This window comes from Amblyraja radiata, chromosome 1, assembly GCF_010909765.2.
Source record: "Amblyraja radiata isolate CabotCenter1 chromosome 1, sAmbRad1.1.pri, whole genome shotgun sequence".
Taxonomy (NCBI): Eukaryota; Metazoa; Chordata; class Chondrichthyes; order Rajiformes; family Rajidae; genus Amblyraja; species Amblyraja radiata.
In genome coordinates, this window is record NC_045956.1 from 110,043,484 (window position 1) to 110,068,152 (window position 24,669).

General features: G+C 44.7%; 1 protein-coding gene across 3 annotated transcripts in view; it reads right to left on the minus strand.

Moving 5' to 3' along the window:
* The window catches only part of kdr (kinase insert domain receptor), an 85,808-nt gene that overhangs the window by 38,340 nt on the left and 22,799 nt on the right, over positions 1-24,669 (minus strand). For 2 of the 3 annotated variants that reach the window (XM_033028888.1, XM_033028894.1), the window contains exons 7-14: positions 24,209-24,380; positions 23,574-23,691; positions 21,941-22,110; positions 20,838-20,994; positions 17,615-17,747; positions 13,892-14,000; positions 10,012-10,356; positions 9,556-9,702 (exon numbers count right to left, since the gene is read on the minus strand). In XM_033028888.1, coding sequence (XP_032884779.1) covers positions 9,556-9,702; positions 10,012-10,356; positions 13,892-14,000; positions 17,615-17,747; positions 20,838-20,994; positions 21,941-22,110; positions 23,574-23,691; positions 24,209-24,380 — 1,351 coding nt within the window. The remainder of the gene's footprint in view (positions 1-9,555; positions 9,703-10,011; positions 10,357-13,891; positions 14,001-17,614; positions 17,748-20,837; positions 20,995-21,940; positions 22,111-23,573; positions 23,692-24,208; positions 24,381-24,669) is intronic. The other variant, XM_033028901.1, reaches the window with a different exon arrangement.

Consider the following 24,669-nt stretch of genomic DNA (forward strand, 5'->3'; position numbering starts at 1 on the left):
CCCCCCCCCCGCGTTGCCGAGATGGACCCGACTTCGACGACTTCAAGATACGCTATTTTAAGACGGCCGGAACCTGACTTCGACGACCACGTCTCTGCTGGGGGCTACAGGTAGGGAACGGTCTTTATACACTTTTCCAACTCTGTGTGTGGGGGTGGTTAGTGTGTGTGATGCCGCCCCCCACCCCCCCCCCCCAGTGGGGGCTACGGGTAGGGAACGGCTGCGTTGGCTAAAGGGATCAGGGGTTATGGAGAGAAGGCAGGTACATCACTCCCCCTACCGCTCCCTCCCTCCCCACTCTTCCACTTCTCTCCCCCTTCCTCTCCACTCTCCCTCCCCACTCTTTCCCCTCTCTCCCCCACCCCTCTCCCTCCTCCCCATCTTCCCCATCTCCCTCCCCGAAATCTCTCTCCCCATCTCTCACCCCCTACCCCGCTCTCCTTTCCCTCCCAAATCTATCCCGTTTCCTCCTCCTCCTCTCCCCTCCCTCCCCTCTTCTCAACCCCCCACCCCCCCGCAAACGCCGTTGGGGAAACAGACCCAACGGGTCTGCACTTGGTCTAGTTATTATATAAAACTCTCGCCCCAGATTCCGAAACGGAACTCCGTCCGGCCGTCCGTCCGGCAGCCTGGCCCACTCCCTTTGCTGGCGCGCTCCCTTTGATTCTCCGCAACTCCAAAACCGGACGCAGGACCGCCCGCGTCTTTTCAACTTCGGCAGAGATTTCGCTTTTCTTTCTAAGTATGCGCTTCTCATTCCATTCCGTCGTGTTTAAGCGCACGTTTTAAATCAAAACCTTACCCACCCCCCCCCCCCCCCCCCCCAAAAATCTCACAACTAAACTGGCTTCTCACCCACACAAGCCTCACCAGCACCAGCCCCTGCTGAACATTCCATCGTGTGATGTCACAATGCCCAATGCTCACAGATGACCAATCGGAATGGATCCATTTACATATGCCATCACCAGCCCCAGCCATTGGAGAAGATTCCATCGTGTGATGTCACAATGCCCGATGCTCACAGATGCCCAATCGGAATGGACCCATTTACATATGCCTATGCAGGAGCCCCAGCCAATGGTGAACGTTCCATCGTGTGATGTCACAATGCCCAGTGCTCATAGACATCGTTGCCATAGTGACAGTACAGAGAGTCAGATGTGGGCCGAGGAGCCTTCAAGACAACATGAGATGTTCCCATATTGTGTGAAAATATTTACGTCATTCACCCCTGAACCTCGATAAGAACACCACCTGCACATCTTAATTAAATTAGAGAAAAACGGAAAAGAGGTCGGGCATTTACACTTTTAAGGCTCTGTGTGTGTCGAAGCTTCGTGTGTGTGATGCCGCACCGCGAAACCCCCCCACCACCCCCCCCACGCGTTGCCGAGACGGACCCGACTTCGACGACTTCAAGATACGCTATTTTAAGACGGCAGGGACCCGACTTCGACGACCAAATCTCCCCTGGGGGCTACAGGTAGGGAACGGTCTTTATGCACTTTTCCAACTCTGTGTGTGGGGGTGGTTAGTGTGTGTGAGGCCCCCCCCCCCCCCCTTGGGGGCTATTGGGGGCCGCAGGACCGCCCACGTCTTTTCCCCTTCGTCAGAGATTTCGCTTTTCTTTCTAAGTATGCGCTTCTCATTTCATTCCGTCGTGTTTAAGCGCACGTTTTTAATGGATAACATACCCCCCCCCCCCCAATACTTCAAAACTAAACTGGCTTATCACCCACACAAGCCCCGATGCTCAAAGACATCGTTGCCATAGTTACCGTACAGAGAATAGCCTGTGAGCCGAGGAGCTTTCAAAACAACATGAGATGTTCACATATTGTGTAAAAATATTAACGTGTTTCAAACCCCTGAAACTCGATATGAACAACACATGCACAACTTAATTAAATTAGAGAAGAACGAACAATATGTCGAGATTTTAATATTCCAATCAATGCACGTTTGACATTGAGTTGTCTGCCAGTTGGCCAATCACGCGCTTTGTTTCAGGCCAGCACACAAAATGGCTGAGAGGGCTTCACAGATGCCTGTTTTACTGGAGATTCAAATGTGTTGTTCTGTGGAATAAATGTCATGGAAACTTGCAGCAGCTTCATTGTATTTAGTGCAAAAAACATAAAAAAAGACAGAAGAAAGTGCTGCGAAGTTATTCTATAAAACTCTCGCCCCATCCGTCCGGCTGCCTGCCTGCCTTTCGATTCGTTCCCGCCGTGCGATGTCACAATGCCCGATGCTCGCGGACGTCCAATCGCCATGCCCGACGCTCGCGGACGTCCAATCGGAACGGATCCATTTACATGTACGGCTTCCGGCCGCATTTCTTCCAATTCTTCCATCGCATATCCCTGCAACTCCGAAACCGGACGCAGATTCGCCGACGTCTTTTCCATTTCGGTAGAGATTTCACTTTTCTTTCTAAGTATCTGCTCCTCATTACATTCCGTCGTGTTTAAGTACATGTTTTTAATCAAATCCTTCCCCCCCCCCACCCCCCCAATATTTCAAAACTAAACTGGCTTCTCACTCATAGATTCAGCTTCAGCCCAAGCCCATGGTGAACGTTCCATCGTGTGATATCACAATGCCCAATGCTCACAGATGTCCAATCGGAATGGATTCATTTACATATGCCTATGTCAGAACTTTCATATGAAGAAAGACTGGATAGACTCGCTTAATCAAATCCTAACCCCCCCCCCCCCCCAATATTTCAAAACTAAACTGGCTTCACACCCACAGAAGCTTCACCAGCCCCAGCCCCTGCTGAACGTTCCAACGTGTGATGTCACAATGCCCAATGCTCACATACGCAAAAGTGTAATGCCTTCTCCCCCCCCCCCCAGTTTTTCAAATACAAACTGGCTTCTCCCCCATACAAGCAGCCATTTCGGTAGACATTTCACTTTCCCTTCCAGCTATCCACTCCTCATTACATTTCGTTATGTTTATGTCCATTTTTTTCATTAAAACCATCTCCTCCCCCCCCCCCCCCCTCACTCATTTTGTCGCCTCCTGCTGGCCAGCGACCATAACGGCTGCTGGCGCCCGCAGCACAACTTCAAGCGACGCCATTTAAAAACGGCCTTTCGGTGACGGCACTACTTCGAGGACCACGTCTCCCGTGGGGGATACGGGTAGGCAACGGCTGTGTTGGGGCATTACACTTTTAAGGCTCTGTGTGTGGGGATGCTTCGTGTGTGTGATGCCGCCCCGCCACACCCCCCCCCCCCCGCGTTGCCGAGACGGACCCGACTTCGACGACTTCAAGATACGCTATTTTAAGACGGCCGGAACCCGACTTCGACGACCACGTCTCCCCTGGGGGCTACAGGTAGGGAACGGTCTTTATACACTTTTCCAACTCTGTGTGTGGGGGTGGTTAGTGTGTGTGATGCCGCCCCCCACCCCCCCCAGTGGGGGCTACGGGTAGGGAACGGCTGCGTTGGGGGATCAGACCCAACGGGTTTGCCATTGGTCGTCGTGTTTAAGTGCACGTTTTTAATCAAATCCTAACCCCCCCCCCCAATATTTCAAAAATAAACTGGCTTCTCACCCATAGAAGCAGCACCAGCCCCAGCCCCTGGTGAACGTTCCATCGTGTGATGTCACAATGCCCAATGCTCAAATACATTGTTGCCATAGAGGGAGTACAGAGAAGGTTCACCAGGCTGATTCCTGGGATGTCAGGACTTTCATATGACGAAAGACTGGATAGACTCGGTTTGTACTCGCTAGAATTTAGAAGATTGAGGCGGTATCTTATAGAAACTTACAAAATTCTTAAGGGGTTGGACAGGCTAGATGCAGGAAGATTGTTCCAGATGTTGGGGAAGTCCAGAACAAGGGGTCACAGTTTAAGGATAAGGGGTAAATCTTTTAGGACCGAGATGAGAAAAACATTTTTCACACAGAGAGTGGTGAATCTCTGGAATTCACTGGCACAGAAGGTAGTTGAGGCCTGTTCATTGGCTGTATTTAAGAGGGAGTTAGATGTGGTCCTTGTGGCTAAAGGGATCAGGGGGTATGGAGAGAAGGCAGGTACAGGATACTGAGTTGGATGATCAGCCACGATCATATTGAATGGTGGTGCAGGCTCGAAGGGCCGAATGGCCTACTCCTGCACTTAATTTCAATGGTTCTATGTTTCCCTCTCCGCACCCCTCTCCCACCCATCCCTCTCTCCCCCACCCCCCTTCCCTCTCTACGCCAGCCCCTTCCTCCTACCCCTCTGTCCCTCTTCCATCACTCCCCCTACCCCTCTCCACCTCCCTCCCCACTCTTTCCCCTCTCTCCCCCACCCCTCTCCCCCTCCCTCCCTCCTTCCCTACCTCCCCATCCTCCCCCTCCACCACATCTCTCTCCCCATCCCCCTCTCTCACCCCCTACCCCGCTCTCCTTTCCCTCCCAAATCTGTCCCATTTCCTCCACCTCCTCTCCCCTCCCTCCCCTCTTCACATCCCCCCTCCCTCCCCCCACCTGTGTGTTTGGGGGTTGGTTAATATGAGTTTGATGCCGCAGCCCCCCCTCCCCCCCCCCCCCCCGCAAAACGCCGTTGGGGAAACAGACCCAACGGGTCTGCACTTGGTCTAGTTATTATATAAAACTCTCGCCCCAGATTCCGAAACGGAACTCAACCGGCCGTCCGTCCGGCAGCCTGGCCCACTCCCTTTGCTGGCGCGCTCCCTTTGATTCTCCGCAACTCCAAAACCGGACGCAGGACCGCCCGCGTCTTTTCAACTTCGGCAGAGATTTCGCTTTTCTTTCTAAGTATGCGCTTCTCATTCCATTCCGTCGTGTTTAAGCGCACGTTTTAAATCAAAACCTTACCCACCCCCCCCCCCCCCCCCCCCAAAAATCTCACAACTAAACTGGCTTCTCACCCACACAAGCCTCACCAGCACCAGCCCCTGCTGAACATTCCATCGTGTGATGTCACAATGCCCAATGCTCACAGATGACCAATCGGAATGGATCCATTTACATATGCCATCACCAGCCCCAGCCATTGGAGAACATTCCATCGTGTGATGTCACAATGCCCGATGCTCACAGATGCCCAATCAGAATGGACCCATTTACATATGCCTATGCAGGAGCCCCAGCCAATGGTGAACGTTCCATCGTGTGATGTCACAATGCCCAGTGCTCATAGACATCGTTATTCTATAAAACTCTCGCCCCATCCGTCCGACATCCGTCCGGCTGCCTGCCTGCCTTTCGATTCGTTCCCGCCGTGCGATGTCACAATGCCCGATGCTCGCAGACGTCCAATCGCCATGCCCGACGCTCGCAGACGTTCCAATCGGAATGGATCCATTTACATGTACGGCTTCCGGCCACATTTCTTCCATTGATTCCCTGCAACTCTGAAACCGGACGCAGAATCGCCGACGTCTTTTCCATTTCGGTAGAGATTTCACTTTTCTTTCTAAGTATCCGCTCCTCATTACATTCCGTCGTGTTTCAGTACACGTTTTTAATCAAATCCTTCCCCCCCCCCCCCCCAAATATTTCAAAACTAAACTGGCTTCTCACTCATAGATTCAGCTTCAGCACCAGCCCCTGCTGAACGTTCCATCGTGTGATGTCACAATGCCCAATGCTCACAGATGTCCAATCGGAATGGATTCATTTACATATGCCTATGCAGGAGCCCAAGCCCATGGTGAACGTTCTATCGTGTGATGTCACAATGCCCAATGCTCAAATACATTGTTGCCATAGAGAGGGATTACAGAGAAGGTTCACCAGACTGATTCCTGGAATGTCAGAACTTTCATATGAAGAAAGACTGGATAGACTCGCCTTGTACTCGCTAGATTTTAGAAGATTGAGGGGGATCCTATAGAAACGTTTAAAATTCTTAAGAGGTTGGACAGGCTAGATGCAGGAAGATTGTTCCGGATGTTGGGGAAGACCAGAACAAGGGGTCAAAGTTTAAGGATAAGGGGGAACGATGAATCGCCGACATCTTTTCCATTTTGGTAGATATTTCACTTTTCTTTCTAAGTATCCGTTCCTCATTACATTTCGACGTGTTTAAGTGTACGTTTTTAATCAAATCCTAACCCCCCCCCCCCCCCAATATTTCAAACCTAAACTGGCTTCACACCCACAGAACCTTCACCAGCCCCAGCCCCTGCTGAACGTTCCATTGTGTGATGTCACAATGCCCAATCTTCACATATGTCCAATCGGAATGGATCCATTTACATATGCCTATGCAGGAGCCCCAGCCAATGGTGAAGGTTCCATCGTGTGATGTCACAATGCCCAATGCTCAAAGACATCGTTGCCATAGAGAGGGATTACAGAGAAGGTTCACCAGGCTGAGTCCTGTTATGTCAGAACTTTCACCACTTAAAAGTGTAATGCCCCAACGCAAAAGTGTAATGCCTCCCCCCCCCCCCCCCCCAGTTTTTCAAATAAAAACTGGCTACTCACCCATACAAGCAGCCATTTCGGTAGACATTTCACTTTCCCTTCCAGCTATCCACTTCTCATTACATTTCGTTATGTTTATGTCCATTTTTTTCTTTAAAACATTCTCCTCCCCCCCCCCCCCGCTCACTCATTTTGTCGCCTCCTGCTGGCCAGCGACCATAACGGCTGCTGGTGCCCGCAGCACAACCTCACGCGACGCCATTTAAAAACGGCCTTTCGGGAACGGCTCTACTTCGAGGACCACGTCTCCCGTGGGGGCTGCGGGTAGGCAACGGCTGCGTTGGGGCATTACACTTTTAAGACTCTGTGTGTGGGGATGCTTCGTGTGTGTGATGCCGCCCCCCGCCCCCCCCTCCCCCCCCCGTTGCCGAGACGGACCCGACTTCAACGACTTCAATATACGCTATTTTAAGACGGCCAGAACCCGACTTCGACGACCACGTCTCCGCTGGGGGCTACAGGTAGGGAACGGTCTTTATACACTTTTCCAACTCTGTGTGTGGGGGTGGTTAGTGGGGGTGATGCCGCCCCCCCCCCCCAGTGGGGGCTACGGGTAGGGTACGGCTGCGTTGGGGGATCAGACCCAACGGGTTTGCAATTGGTCGTCGTGTTTAAGTGCACGTTTTTAATCAAATCCTTCACCCCCCCCCCAATATTTCAAAAATAAACTGGCTTCTCACCCATAGAAGCATCACCAGCCCCAGCCCCTGGTGAACGTTCCATCGTGTGATGTCACAATGCCCTATGCTCACAGATGTCCAATCGGAATGGACCCATTTACATATGCCTTTGCAGGAGCACAAGCACTTGGTGAACGTTCCATTGTGTGATGTCACAATGCCCAATGTTCAAATACATTGTTGCCATAGAGGGAGTACAGAGAAGGTTCACCAGACTAATTCCTGGGTTGTCAGGACTTTCATATGACGAAAGACTGGATAGACTCGGCTTGTACATGCTAGAATTTAGAAGATTGAGGGGGTATCTTATAGAAACTTACAAAATTCTTAAGGGGTTGGACAGGCTAGATGCAGGAAGATTGTTCCAGATGTTGGGGAAGTCCAGAACAAGGGGTCACAGTTTAAGGATAAGAGGTAAATCTTTTAGGACTGAGATGAGAAAAACATTTTTCACACAGAGAGTGGTGAATCTCTGGAATTCACTGGCACAGAAGGTAGTTGAGGCCTGTTCATTGGCTGTATTTAAGAGGGAGTTAGATGTGGTCCTTGTGGCTAAAGGGATCAGGGGGTATGGAGAGAAGGCAGGTACAGGATACTGAGTTGGATGATCAGCCACGATCATATTGAATGGTGGTGCAGGCTCGAAGGGCCGAATGGCCTACTCCTGCACTTAATTTCAATGGTTCTATTTTTCCCTCTCCGCACCCCTCTCCCACCCATCCCTCTCTCCCCCACCCCCCTTCCCTCTCTACGCCACCCCCTTCCTCCTACCCCTCTGTCCCTCTTCCATCACTCCCCCTACCCCTCTCCACCTCCCTCCCCACTCTTCCACCTCTCCCCCTTCCCCCTCCACTCTCCCTCCCCACTCTTTCCCCTCTCTCCCCCACCCCTCTCCCCCTCCCTCCCTCCTCCCCTACCTCCCCATCCTCCCCCTCCCCCACATCTCTCTCCCCATCCCCCTCTCTCACCCCCTACCCCGCTCTCCTTTCCCTCCCAAATCTGTCCCATTTCCTCCACCTCCTCTCCCCTCCCTCCCCTCTTCACATCCCCCCCCCCTCCCCCCACCTGTGTGTTTGGGGGTTGGTTAATATGAGTTTGATGCCGCAGCCCCCCCTCCCCCCCCCTGCAAAACGCCGTTGGGGAAACAGACCCAACGGGTCTGCACTTGGTCTAGTATTTTCTAAAACTTTCCCTTTATGACATTCATTTCTCCCTCATCATTGCTGCAATTAAAATTAACCTGTTTTCTCACTTTTATAGCTTTGACGAAGAATCTTCACTCTGAGGCATTAACTCTGTTTCTCTTTAGACTTTAGACATACAGCACGGAAACAGTCCCTTCAGCCCACCACGTCCGCACCGCATAAGCAATCACCCAGTACTATCCTACACATTAGGGGCAATAGGGACAACTAGGGACAATGGGGTGTCAGGGGTTATGGGGAAAAGGCAGGAGAATGGGGTTAAGGGGGAGAGATTGATCAGCCATGATTGAATGGCAGAGTAGACTTGATAGGCCGAATGGCCTAATTCTTCTCCTATCAACATGATATGGCAAGTTACAATTTTTACAGAAGCCAAGTTACTTACAAACCTGCACATCTTTGGAGTGTGGGAGGAAACCGGAGCACCCAGAGAAAACGCACACAGTCACAGGGGGAACATGCAAATCCTGTACAGACAGCACCCATAGTCAGGATCGAACCTAGGTCTCTGGCACAGCAACTCTACCACAGCGCCACTGTGCCACCTTTTTGCAAATGCTATCTGATCTGCTGAGTGCTTCCAGCATTTTTCCATTTTATTTGCTGTGAAGACTCAGTCTCAATCTTTCAATGTTTAATTGTTTCTCGAACATTGAAATATTCTTCCCATCCATCTCTTCTTCAATTAACATGGAGTGAATATCCATGAGGACATCCGCCAGTGTGAGATGGTGACCCAGTATCATTTGGTTGCACGAATAGCTGAAGAAGCAGGTACTATCCTTAGCCAATGTTGCACACATTTTACTTGCAGTTGATAAGCAGTGATCAAAAACAGAGTGGAGGCTTTTTCAGTTAAGAGGAGTGTGAATACATTGTGTTATGTACTTAGTCAAAACAAAGGACAACAGATGCTGGATTACAAAAAAAGACACAAAGTGCTAGAGTAACTTAGCAGGTCAGGCATTATATCTGGAGAGGTGACGTTTCAGGTCGGGAGATGTGTTCCAACCCAAAATGTCACCTTTCCATGTTCTCCAGAGATGCTGCCTGACTCACTCTGATACTCCAGCACTTGTGTCTTGTTTTTGTTACTTCCATATGTGTTGTCTTGAGAAAACTGTCACAAAACAATGAGAGTCATTTTGATTGAATATAACATAGTAGAGAACAATAATATGGAACAACTATAAGCATCTTACCTGATGCTGGGATAATCTGCTGCTCGTTCTTATACCACATAATATGTGGCCGTGGTGCCCCAACCACATCACATTTCATCTCAATAGAAGATGTCATGTTCACAGTTTGGTTGGTCATGTTATGAAGCACAAAAGGAGCCTGTTGAGCTGCAGTCAATATCAGAAGAAACTTCAGTCAATTAATACTTTGACAGTTGTCACAAATAAATGTTGAAAATGTTAAGTGATGGGATATGATAACTCCGTTTGTTAAACAGAGAAGCAAGTTATACTGATACATCCCATACAAATGATGTATCTGAGCAAGGCAATTATTATTATCACATTATAAGATGTTAACAATGCATGCCCAATTTCTTTAATGCACCTTTGACCTTTGCAAACATTCCTCAACTTGATTGATAAAAAGGGGTAGAGTCCCAATGCTTTCTTCCAATACAACAATATATTTCTCACCTTCTACAGAGAGAGTCTTCCTCACACACTGCTTTGCACCTGTCTTTTTATACTGGGCTTCACACAGATAATCTCCTTGATCTTGAAGAGATATATTGTAGAACCTCATTTCGATGGTGATATTATCAGTCTTGTGGCCAACTCTCAAACCCACCTCCTGTGCATCGCGTTTGAGATGCTCACAAGAAAAGTTAGCAGGAGTACGACGGAGGCTTTCAAGAGTTGCTGGATTGAGTTTATAACACTTTAAACTCTCATATGAAAATCGGTCAGCTCTGCACTGAAGTGTTACATTGTCCTTTTCAATTGGATGATCAACAGGGTGCAAACTCATTTCAAGGCCTCCTGAAAAAACAAAGATTCAGTCAATTGTCTTTATTCTATACATTTGTTATGAACCATTGATTTAAGTAACATTTAATGTTCAGCATAATCTCTTGGATAATCTCTTGTACATCAGTGGAGCTTGTACATCAGTGGAGCTGCACACTAAATCTCGTTGCACTGACGTGCAATGACAATAAAAGATATATTATTATATTATTATTATTATAAATCAGTAATTGTGGACCTATACATAAATGTTTGCTGTTTACTGATAAATACATGAATAGATATTTTTTCTTTTGAAGTACACATTATTTAATGCTGAATGTCAAAAAAAAAATCTGATGCATTCTGGATTGAAATTATGTTAAATATAAATTTATTTACCCCTTAGTTAGATTCAGTCATTTTTTTAAATGAAATGCATAAATTTAGGCAGCTTTAATTCAAAGTGGTTAAACTTCAAAAACTACTTGTGGGTCAAAGATTATATTCAACTACGTTGTAAATCTGCAGAACCCCATTCGGAAAGCTGTCAGAGCGTCTTGCATTATCTGTCCCATACTCACATATAATTTTCCTAAAAAATTGATGAAACTTCATTAGACAAATTATTAATAAAACAGAATTGGCCTCACCAAGACTGGTTCCCAAACCTAATGAGGTCACGTAATTATTTCCAAGCAGGATATAAATACTTTCCAAACTGCTCACACTTTTGACAGAAGAACTAACTCAAATTGACTGTGACAAGGAAAATATTTCATTTATTAGTCTGATTCATTTCATGAGAAAGGAATTACACTCATGAAATGCTGGAAATTCAGTGAGTCATAAAACTATTTGTGTGACTCTATTACTAAGTTACTTATATTTGTATCTATTGTCTTAAAGGAATTATTGGACCAAACCTTGCTAGCCAAATTCCTCCATCTAGAATCTATAGATGTTGATCCTTGATGTTAAACTGGTCCAGAATCAGAGGGTCACATTCACAGCCCTTAGATATTTGCAATTCCAGGCAACATACCCTGAAAGCTGGGAAAGCAACAAATCCAACTACTCTCCCATTAAGTGCTGTGAATTATTTATTTCAGTGTTTAAATGACACTTGGTGATATTTTTTATTTATTAACATTGAAGCAAAAATAGTAGAGTCAGGGGATATGTGGAGAAGGCAGGAACGGGGTACTGATTGGGGATGATCAGCCATGATCACATTGAATGGTGGTGCTGGCTCGAAGGGCTGAATAGCCTATTCCTGCACCTATTGTCTATTGTCAAACTGTTTATTGTTAAAAATGTATCTAAACAATGCTAATAAATAAATCAGTGTCAAACTGCCATGAAATACGTTTAAATAAATTATTTATCTTCTTTGTTTCCAAATCCACAACCCTCCAATCCCTTTTAAAATCAATGGAGTTTTGCATTCACTGCTCGCCCTAATCTATTGTACGATCCAAGAGGCAATCCCCAGCATTTTACTTGCAATCTATCCTGCTGCCTCTTTCCGTGTAGGTCAGTGAGTCTGACGATTCTGTCTTTGGCAGTGTATACCTGGCTTCTGGATTTTAGATGTTTAAGTGCCTTATTTCTGCTAGGAACAATTGGCATGGTCCACTGGTACCCTGCCTAAATTGTACAATCAAGCAAGTCAAAAGCACCACGGTAATAACGTAGAATGTGAATCTTTACTCAGCTAAATGAGTGGCTCACTGCTCACTAACAACCTATTCAATGTTTTCCTCACTGTAATCGAGACAGCAACAGTAATTGCCTCAATCACTATTCAATGTTCCTCATTACCTATTAATAAGAAAAATATAATAATTCAACTTAGAATAAGCACAAGGAATTGAGAATCTTTTTCAGTTGTCTCTATCAGATCCAATATAGAGAATTCACAAATTTTTAAATAAAAATATATTTTAATCAATATTCATTTAATTCTTTCCATCACATTTTTTTTTAAAGATGGGGTTGATGCCGTCTCAATCATACCCCAATCTGCTGAAGATTTCACTTAACATTTATAACTTGGGAGATTCAGGTCCCTGGGTTTCCCAGCTTTTCCCAAGTTAGGAAAGGGGGAAGTACAACGGGATCTGGGGATCCTTGTTCATCAGTCAATTAAAGTAAGCATGCAAGTACAGCAGGCAGTGAAGAAAGCAAATGGCATGTTGGCCTTCATAACAAGAGTTGAGTAGAGGAGCAAAGAGGTCCTTCTGCAGTTGTACAGGGCTCTGGTGAGACCACACCTGGAGTGTGCAATTGTGTGCAGTTTTGGTCTCCCAATTTGAGGAAGGACATTCTTGCTATTGAGGGAGTACAGCATTGGTACACCAGGTCAATTCCCGGGATGGCGGGACTGTCATATGTTGATAGAATGGAGCGGCTGGGCTTGTATACTCTGGAATTTAGAAGGATGAGAGGGTTTCATATTGCATATATAACATTATTGCAAAATATAAGATTATTAAGGGTTTGGACACGCTAGAGGCAGGAAAAATGTTCCCGATGTTGGGGGAGACCAGAACCAAGGGCCACATTTTAAGAATCCATTTAGGACGGAGATGAGGAAAAACTTTTTCACACAGAGAGTTGTGAGACTCTCTATGTGTGAAATTCTCTGCCTCAGAAGGCGGTGGAGGCTGGTTCTCTGGATGCTTTCAAGAGAGAGCTAGACAGAGCTCTTAAAGATAGCGGAGTCAAGGGATGTGGGGAGAAGGCAAGAACGGGGTACTGATAGTGAATTATCGGCCATGATCACGTTGAATGGCAGTGCTGGCTTAAGGGGCCGATTGGCCTACTCCTGCACCTATTGTCTATGACCTTTCACCCAGGTCTGATCTCCTGTGGCAGAGGTTCACATGACAACAGGGCTAATGCTGCACCCTTCGTTTTTTTGACTGCAGAGAAAATGTCACGTTGTTTGCAAACTATAAACAGCTCTTCATAAAATTATCTTGGCTGAAGTATTTGCTTATCATAATATTGATTCAGAAAAAAACCCAGCTTCTTCAAGAGGTTGGACAGTATTTTGGTTAAGTAGGTAAGTAAGTAAGTTTATTGGCCAAGTATTCACATACAAGGAATTTGCCTTGGTGCTCCGCCCACAAGTAACAACATGACCTACAGTGACAGTTACGAATAACTCGGAAAACACTAAACATTAATAATAATAAAACATTAATGATAAAACACCATTGATCAAGTAAGTGAACCAACAAAATACCAGATCAAAGGGAGGCTACATATTTTTGGCTGTTGAGTAGAGCAACTACTCGTGGATAAAAACTGTGTTTATGTCTGGCTGTGGCAGCTTTAACAATCCGGATTCGCCTTCCAGAGGGAAGTGATTCAAAGAGTTTGTGGCCTGGGTGAGAGAGGTCAGAGATGATCTTACCCGCTCGCTTCCTGGCCCTTGCAGTGTACAATTCATTGGGCAAGTTCACTGCTTATACAGATATCAAATCACAAAATTCAACTCTCAGCAGACCCTACAGATGGGGCTCTCAAAGAGAACCTGCAGCAGATATGACATACTTACTGGTTACAGAAAAGAAGATAATCCTCTGATCCTCTCCCACTTTGTTAATAGCTCGGCATCTGTACTTGGCACAGACTTTGGCTGCTTGAATCACTAGAGTGCTGACCATCTACAAGATCAGAAAAGTGGTAATATTTATGTAACAGGTAACATAGAAACATAGTAAATAGGTGCAAAGTAGGCCATTCAGCCCTTCGAGCCAGCACCCTCATTCGAATGAATAAATGAATGAATTAATGAATACGTTCATTGAGTAGGTATGTACACATACATACAAGGAATTTGCCTTGGTGCTCCGCTCGCAAGTAACAACACGACATATAGTAACAAGTAAGAATGGCACATAAAACATTAAACATAAATAAATAAACATCACTGTTTAAACATGTGAATGAAGTAAAATACCAGAGCAAAAGGAGGCTACAGACTTTTGGTTATTGAGTAGAGCTACTACTCGAGGAAAAAAGCTGTTATTATGTCTGGCTGTGGTGGCTTTGACAGTCCGGAGTCACCTTCCAGAGGGAAGTGCTTCAAAGAGTTTGGGGCAGGGTGAGAGGGGACAGAGATGATCTTACCCGCTCGCTTCCTGGCCCTTGCAGTGTACAGTAATTTCAATGGGGGGAAGGTTGCAGCTAACAACCTTCTCAGCTGATCACTGCAGCCTCTGGATGTTGTGCTTGGTGGCTTAGCCAAAGCAGACCATGATGGAGAAGGTGAGGACAGACTCTACGATGGCAGTATAGAATTGGACCATCATTGCCTGTGGCAGATTGTGTTTCCTCAGCTGCCGCAGGAAGTACATCCTCTGTGGGCCTTTTTGACTGTGGAGTCGATGGTGGCCCCCCATTTCCGGGCCTTGGAGATGATGGTTCCGAGGAACTTAAAAGACTCCACCGGTGTGACTGTGGTGTTGTTGATGGTGAGTGGGGGGAGGGGAGGGGGAGCTCTCCTAAAGTCTGCTATGTGATCATGGCTGATCATCCACAATCAGTACCCCGTTCCTGCCATCCCCCCATATCCCTTGATTCCGTTAGCCCTAGAGCTTTATCTAACTTTTTTTTTTAATGCATCCAGTGAATCGGCTTCCCTGCCTTCTGAGGCAGGGAATTCCACAAATTCACAACTCTCTGGGTGGAAAGGTTTTTCCTCCTATGTTCTAAATGGCCTATTCTTTATTCTTAAACTGTGACGCCTGGTTCTGGACTCCCCTAACATCGGGAACATGTTTCCTGCATCTAGCTTGTCCAATCCCTTAATAATTTTACATGTTTATATAAGATCCCCTCCCATCCTCCCAGTGTTTACAAGCCCAGTTGTTCCATTCTTTCATCATATAACAGTCTCGCCATCCCGGGAATTAACCTTTATGAACCTACGCTGCACTCCCTCAATAGCAAGAATGTCCTTCCCCAAATTTGGAGACTAAAACTGCACACAATACTCCAGGTGTGGTCTCACCAGAGCCCTGTACAACTGCAGAAGGACCTCTTTTGCTCCTGTACTCAAATCCTCTCGTTATGAAGGACAACATGCCATTAGCTTTCTTCACTGCCTGCTGTACCTGCATGCTTACTTTCAATGACTGATGTACAAGGACACCCAGGTCTCTTTACACTTCTGCTTTCCCGAATCTGACACCATTCAGATAATAATCTGCCTTCTTATTCTTGCCACCAAAGTGGATGACCTCACATTTATCCACAATATACTGCATCTGCCATGCATCAGCCCACTCACCCAATCTATCCAAGTCACCATGCATCCTCATAGCATCCTCTTCACAGTTGACACTGCCACCCAGCTTTGAGTCACCTGCAAATTTGCTAATGTTACTTTTAATTCCTTCATCTAAATCATTAATATACATTATGAATAGCTGCGGTCTCAGCACCGAGCCTTGTGGCACTCCACTAGTCACTGCCTGCCATTCTGAAAGGGACCAGTTAATTTCTACTCTTTGTTTCCTGTCTGCCAACCAATTTTCCATCCATGTTAATACCCTACCCCCAATACCATGTGCTCTAATTTTGCCCACTAATCTTCTGTGTGGGACCTTATCAAGACTTTCTGAAAGTCCAGATACACTACATCCACTGGTTCTCCCTTGTCCATTTTACTTGTTACAGGTACACTGAGATCAACTCAAAAATCAGTATCACCTCTGACAAAAGGAGTCCAGATAGTAAAGCAACATTTGTAATCAATGAAATTTAAGTATAACATTAAAGATATGTGCAATCACATTCCCAATTAATGTTATCAAAACACAACTACGCCATTAAGATCAGTGTGGTAAAATACAATACAATACAATACAAATTTATTGTAATTTGAACCTCAAAAGAAGTTCAAACTAAATTTGGTTTCTGCAGTCATATAACAAGAAAAGAACCAAGATACACAAACAACACAATTTACACAAATATCCATCACAGATGTTCTCATCGTGATGTAAGGCAAAGTCTTGTCTCTCCCCTGTGTTCCATTCTTCCCCCGATGTTAAAGCCCCCGGCGGGCGATGGTAAGTCCCGTGGCCATTATGGCCGCGCCGGGCGATGCAAGGCCCCACTCCGGGTCTCAATGTTGTAGCCCCCGGCGGGCGATGGCAAGCCCCACGGCCGTTAAAGCCACACCGGGTGATGCAAGGCCCCGCTCTGGGAGATGCAAGGCCGTTAAGGCCGCGCCAGGAGATGCAAGGCCCCGCTCCGGGTCTCAATGTTGGAGCCCCCAGCGGGCGATGGCAAGTCCCGCAGCAGGTGATGCAAGGCCCCGCTCCGGGTCTCAATGTTGGAGCCCCCGGCGGGCGATGGCAAGTCCCGCAGCAGGTGATGCAAGGCCCCGCTCCGGGTCTCAATGTTGGAGCCCCCGGCGGGCGATGGCAAGTCCCGCAGCAGGTGATGCAAGGCCCCGCTCTGGGTCTCTATGTTGGAGCCCCCGGCGGGCGATGGCAAGTCCCGCGGCCGTTAAAGCCACGCCAGGTGATGCAAGGCCCCGCTCCGGGTCACCCTCAACCACGCAACTCAGGCGGGAGAAGTTGCCGTTGCAGGAGTTCCGAAAAGTGGTCTCCCACCAGGGACCCGGGACTTCCCGACGTCACCGTCCACCGGACCTGCGGCTGGAGCCTCCGAGCACCGGAGTCGGGTCAGCAGCTCTCCACCACAGCTCTCCACGCTCCGAAGCCGGCCAGTGCCATGATGGTGAGTAGTCCGCAGGCTCCGCAACTGGAGCCCCCAGGTCGTTCCGGCTGGAGGCCGCTCCACGGTGCTAGGCCCCAACGACAACAGAGGCCCGACAGGGAAAAGGCCGGGTCACCCGTACAGGAAAGAGATTTTAAAGTTTCCACCAACCCCCCCCCCCCCCCCCACCCACAGCTAAAAACAATATAAAACCACAACAAACTATACATTCAATGGGACAAAGATTTAAAAAAGACTGCAGAGGCCGCTGCGACGTCGGTCGCGCCACCTTCACAATCATCATTCAAATTAATTTATATAATTATTAGTCTAAAGAAGGGTCTCAACCCGCCACGTCACCTATCCATGACCTCCACAGATTGTCTGACCAGTTGTTGAATTCTAGCACTTTGTGTTCTACGTAAAATTCTAGCACTTGCAGTTCCTCGAGTCCCCATCTCTCTTATATAATTATAGATTTGTTGCAATGATAGACTTCAACATTTTTTGTGTTTGTTTAACCAAACATTTTCTACAGTTAATTCACCTTGTGTTTTCCTTTAATGACTTTATTTTGAGGCTCTGAGATTTCTATCTTATTGCGGCCTTCATTGTCTGTGATGTTCCTCCAGTTTTCATCTCCATCCGACTTATAGGGAGCTTGCGATTCTTCTCTATAACTGTTAGAAAGAAATTGAGATAATCATCTTCAAATCACTCCTCCAAGTTAAATATGACATGAGTTTCCAGTAAATCATAATTGTATTCACCCAGTTACTCAATGGGAAAATGTTCAGTTTACTGAAACACTTTGTGATGCCAGCATATCTCCTAAAGGTTAGGAAAGCTAATTTTACGACCAGTCTGGAGAATCAAATAGATAGAATTATTCTCCTAATAGACATGCAGAAATTACAATTGAAAATGATTAGACTGAGCTGAAGCAACTTCTTGGCTTCCTCAACTACACAGCTTGTTGACACTCATCATCAGACCAAAAAAAAGAAATTCATCCTGTCTCTTTCTGAAGCTGAGTTACATTGCCACATTTGCAATCAACAACAAACCAATAATACTTGTGTCTGACCTCAAGGGAAAGGCACCATAATGTAGGAGTAGCACAGCGGGTCAGGCAGCATCTCTGAAGACAACTTGTACTTAGAACATCTCCCTCCCATTGAGGTAATCAGAATGGAAGGTTGACTTTAATGAGGTACTTTTGAAAGGCAACATCTTGGTTTAGTTTAGTTTATTATTATTGTCATGTGTACTAAGGTACAGTGAAAAACATTTGTTTGCATGCTATCCAGTTAAAGAAAAGACTATACATGATTACAATCATGCTGTCCACAGTACACAGATGAAAGGTAGAACATTTAGTGGAAACTAACATCCGATTTTTTAATGAAACTAGTGGGCATTGATGTGCTGATGTCATTTGAGCCAGCATGCATAACTGAATCAATTGCAATAAAGGTGAACTTAGTTTTTTGTTCTTAAATGAAAAATGAAAAAAATAAATATTTTTTTTCATTTATATAAAGTATATATATATATATATATATATATATATATATATATATATATATATATATATATATATATATATAAAAAGTATATATGATATATGATATATGATGGACAAACAGTCAATATATATATATATATATATTGGTTTAAACCAGACAGACACCAAAAGCTGGAGTATCGCAGTGGGTCAGACAACATCTCTGGAAGGAATGAGTGTTATATTGTGCATTTTGTGTGTAGCCTTAACAAATGCAGAAAAATATTCAAAATTCAAAATATTATTCAAACTCCTGAAGTGATTTCAATTAGGATACACTGAAGGTTGTAACTATGTTTGGAAGCAAGGCTTTGATAAATTAGTTTTGCTGCCAGAGATAATTCAAGTTCTAAGGAAGATGAGGAGACAGAGAAACCACTGCAGTCCTCAATAAGATTCTTGCTTCCGTGATTGGAAAGGGAAAACAATAGGGGTGGTGGAGGAAGGACCTAGTGGATATGAGTGGCCAAACAAACAACAGGAAAGCAGATTGCCCAGGATTGTCATGCAGGAAGTCCACCGGACCTTCTGCGAGGCCAAGATAAGAAAAGCCTCTTGGGCTACTGTGGGAGGCTGTCACTCATTCTCAACATCAATCAATTCACTTCCTCTGGAATAAATACATCTTGCACAGACAAACAGTCAGCTTTTTGCCTGCATTATTCCTTTGCATCTTAACACAGTTACTGTTTTATTGGTTGGTATGCATCTAAATGCTTGCCATATGCCTAATGGGATATTGATAGTTCTCTGAACCCACTAGAGGTTTTATTACATTGATAGTCAACTTATTGAACTATGTTGCTTGCTGTTAAATAAAATATATATCCCATCCACAAAAATGACAAGACGTAACATCAAGATTTGTCATTCTGTTTCATGGTAAAGAAAGACAACGGGTGCAGAATGTAAGAATTAGGATCAGGAGTAGACCATCCAGCTCTTGGTCCCTTTCTGCTTGATCCTCACCGACCTTTTATTTCAGTGCCACTTTCCTGGACTAATCTCATATCCTGACCCTTAATATCAAAAAATGTATTGATCGCTGTCAAAAATGTTCTGATTGACTGAGCACGATGAGGAAAAACATTTTCACCCAGAGAGTTGTGAATCTGTGGAATTCTCTGCCATAGAGGCCAATTCACTGAATGTATTCAAGAGAGAGTCGGATATGGCTCTTAGGGCTAATGGAATCAAGGGATATAGGGCAAAAGCAGGAACGGGGTACTGATTTTGGATGATCAGCCATGATCATATTGAATGGCAGTGCTGGCTAGAAGTGCAGAAGGGCCTGCTCCTGCACCCATTTTCTATGTTTCCATGTTTCTTGGTGGAGAAACCAAAGATTCGTGGGGAATTTCTTCTGATATCTGCTCTGAATGGCCGACCCATACTTTGCGACTGACCCCTGGTTCTGGAATCCAGTGCTTGGGGAAACGTCAGCTTTTTGTTTCTATCTTCAGCGTAAACCAGCATCTGCTGGTTCCTTCCTATTCCTTCCTACACATTAATTTCGCATCTGCCTCATAAAGCCCCATGAGGGCTTTATATATTTCAAATCACCTCTTATCCTAAATGCAGAAGAATATATGCTCAGTCTGCTTATTCTCTTTCCACAACAAACCTGCCATCCCTGGAATCATTGTGTAGGAACCCTTCTTCAGACTGAGAGTCTGAGAGTCAGATTGTGTCTATCCTTGGAATCAATCTTGGTAACACTCTCTGCTTTCCCATGATCAGACATCTATCGTTAAGATTAGCAGGTAAGATCTGTATCCACTATTCCAAATGTAGTCTCACATTGACCCTAAATGATTGGTGCCAGACATCACTAACCTGAACTCAAATTCTCTTGTAGTAAAGGCCAACAAACTATTTGCTTTCCTAAATGCTTGCATGCCAACTTTCAGTGATTCGTGTGCAAGGATTGTAATCATATATAATCTTTCCGTTGACTGGTTAGCGTGCAACAAAAAGCTTTTCACTGTACCTCAGTACACGTGACAATAAACTAAACTAAACTTGGGATACTCCAAAACCCAACAAATTGTATGCAATCTCTCACTATAGTAAAATACTCTGTCCTCCAAAAGTACAGTTCAATCCCAAGTTCAATTCATGCACAATTTCAGAACAAGTGAAAAATAAACCACCTCCGTCAGAACCACAATGAAGTACCAAAATAAGGAATCAAATATCTTACTTGTAGGAGAAGCTGCAGTTCTCCATGGGCTGCCAGTCCCAGATGATGCTGCTGGGAGTAGGGATGCCATACGCAGTGCAAGTCAATGTTTGCCTGCTTCCATAGTTGTGAAAGTCAGTATTTGTCGCCACTTCTTTCTCATGAATCTCTGGGGGAACTGTTAAATAATGAATCACACTTTCAGAAATCAGATGCCTGTGAACAACTATCCAGGTGTCAGGGGTTATGAGGAGAATGGGGTTGAGAGGGAAGGATAGATCAGCCATGATTGAACGGCAAAGTAGACTTGAATGGCCGAATGGCCTAATTCTGCTCCTATTTCATGAACTAATGAAGTGTTCGGTTTGCTAAACAGGGTAAACTATTGAGATGCAGAAAGGCATGAATAACCCAGAGGTTCCAAGTGCAAGTCCTTTCTAGCATCAAAGGTAAATGCATTTGAAAAAAACCAATTGTGGTTTATTTTAAATCATGGACAAAATAGTTAGAGCCTTTTGTAATGCAGTGAGAAATGCCATCAAAATAATTTTTGGTTAGAGCGGACTTAACAATAGGTGGCAGTGGATCACCCGCATTGCCCACTGCCCAATTGCTGATCCCACTGGTATTTCAATTCAGATACTTTATAGGGGAAAATCACAAAGTGCTGGATTAACTCAGTGGATCAGGCAGCATTTCTGGAGGAAATTGATAGGTGATGTTTTGTGCTGGGAGCCTTCTTCAGATTGATTGTAGAGGAGGGGAGAAAGCTATAAAAGAAAGGCGGCGTGAAGGAAAGATTTACCCAGGTTTCTCCCCCCACTACGACAATCAGTCTGAAGAAGTACAGGAAATGGAGATGCAGGTGAGAGCTCCATCAATCACTCTGGGCGAGAAGCCCCATTTCCTGAAGAAGGGGAACTTCTCTGATGTTCTGAATTGGAAAGCTGCATCTCGTAAACAGATGAGGCAGAAATGGAGAGACGAGAGAAAGGCAGCAGATTGGGAGGAGGTGTAGTCTAGGTTGCTGTGGGAGTCAGAGGGTATGTCTTGCAATGATGACTTTTAACATTCACTTGAGATTCTTCAATTACAAAACTGCCCAGAACTACAGAATTTCTTACCGTTTACTTTGAGTTGAACTGTGTGATGCCGCACCTCTTTTGACATTGGATTTCTCAGTATAATTGTGTAATTCCCAACATCATTTTCTGTAACATCACTGATCAGCAGTGCATATCTAACCTGCTTTATTCGGTAGTCATCCCTACTAATTGGTCTTCCATTCTTGGTCCTATAAAAATAAGTCATTTGGAATTATTCTGAAGTAATTACGGGATTTTCTTAAATTGTGCTTACATACTGTGGATATAAAATAATGTTGATCCCTTTGATTATCCTTTTATGGTGCGACCCTAAGAAAACGCCTAAAATTATGAGTAGAGCAACGTATTAGTAATAAACATTGGAGAATATTTGGTACAGAACAAGGATCTATTGATTGCATGAAATGGTATTAGAAAAGTCTGATGACTTTGTAGTTTCTTTTGCAACAATGATCAATTTTAAAGTATTGCATTTAAAACACAATTTACGTTTCAGCTGACCAAGTCATTTGATTGATCGATTGAAAGTTATAGCCCGGAAACAGGACATTTGACCTATCATGCCCACACCAACCATCGATTTTAAGGATAAGGAGGAAATCCTTTAGGACCGAGATGAGAAAAACATTTTTCCCCACAGAGAGTGGTGAATCTGTGGAATTCTCTGCCACCGAAGCTAGTTGAGGCCAGTTCACTGGCTATATTTAAGAGGGAGTTAGATGTGGCCCTTGTGGCTAAAGGGATCAGGGTGTATGGAGAGAAGGCAGGTACAGGATACTGAGGTGGATGATCAGCCATGATCATATTGAATGGCGGTGCAGGATCGAAGGGCCGAATGGCCTACTCCTGCACCTATTTTCTATGTTTCTATGTTTCTATGATTACCCATTCACATTGGTATCTATGTTATCCTATTTAAGCATCCACTCCCTACACAATGGTGGTAATTTACAGAGATGAATTAGCCAGTGTCTTTGGGATGTGGGAGGATACTGGAGCATCTGGAGGAAGCCCATGCTGTCATAGAGAGAATATGCAAACTCCATACAAACATCACCCAAAGTCAGAAACAAAGCCAGAAGTCTAGCGCTGTGAGGCAGCAGCTCTACCAGCTACACCACCTTGTCATCCGCTAATTGATTCATTCAAACTACCTAACAAATAAAAACTCCACATGTTTACATTTGATTCAGAAAATATAAATGTAATATTTCATCTTAAACCTCTGAAATTCTGGCAAAATATGTTTTTGATTGTTCTATTCAATTTTGTGCATTATAACAAAAATATTTAAAGTATTAGAAACAAGATATTTAACTCAATGTACTGAAGTTCAACTCATTCCAATCATCCAAGGTCATTTAACATTTCATGGAAACACGTCAAAATGAATAATAAAACTGACAATTGCATTTGGTAAGGTAACTACATATTTAATGTTCTGGTATTCGTCTCTGTAAATGGGGTGGAAGATTGCAACCTTCACGTGGTCCACCCTGTTTCGACTAATGCAATCAACTCGACGTGCACAAACGGAAGATCAAATAGAACAAGTTGTCCAACAACTTTAGGCTGTGCACGCCTCACGAAAGAAGAAGATCTCTGTAAATTAACTGTCACTTATTATTTATATCATTTGTTTAGCAATTACCATTTCACTTCTGGCTGGGGATAGCCTGTGAACATCACTGAAATGTTGACATCCCTTTCATTCAGTACTGTCTCAATTATTGACCTGGCTTTGAGATCTATGAAGATGAAGGGTTTTTCTGAAAGCACAAAATAAAAGCAAAGTCAGATCCTAAAGCTAATGGTCTTTTTGAAAACCTTTGGCATGCAAACTTCTGAGTGCCAGAAGAACTGATGCTGTTTGTGTAAGAACGCGTAGCTCATTATATTTGCGTGAACAAGTTAGGAAAACAAATTGTTAACATTCAACAAAAATGTGTGGAGGTTTGGCCTCTGGCACTGTAAAAATGATGTCAATTTGTTCAGTCATCAAGAAAAGGCACTTTCTTTTTGCAGCAGGGATGTTATTCTCCAAACAAGTACAAATGGTTTACTTGATGCCCCAAAAGCACATTTATGAACTAACATAATAGCTGTGCAAAGCTCTTTTGTGTCATTCGCCCATCAAGGTTATGGTGTTTGCAAAAACTCTTGATTCAGTCTAACATTTGCCAGTGGTAGTTATATTTGGTAATAATGTTATGCCCTTAAAATACCTTAAAACTATTTATATCTAGTCAATGTATTTCACAGCATATCATACAGAATATATCTTACCATAGACAATAACATCAGCGCTGGCCTCCTTTGTCAGCCTGCCATTGAAAGCTTTGCATAAATATCTGCCTTCATCTCTCTTTGTCACATTATCTATAATCAGAAAGCTTGAGTATTCCAGGCTATTTGTTAAACGTCGCCTCTGGGTTTTGAAGAATAAGTGAGGATTGTGCTGTAATTAACAGAAATACAATACAATCAATACAATCAGTTTTATTCGTCACATTGCCCATAAAGTGCAAGTGAAATGAATTTGCCAGCAGCGGTACAATGAGAAAGAACACACAAAAACACAATAAAATTTGAACACAAACATCCACCACAGCATTCATCACTGTGGTGGAAGGCACAAAATTTGGCCAGTCCTCCTCCATTTCCCCCCGTGGTCAGGACCCCAACCCTCCGCAGTCGCCGCTGCGGGCGTCCAGATGATAAAAGTCAAGGTAAGTGTTTAGTCAAAT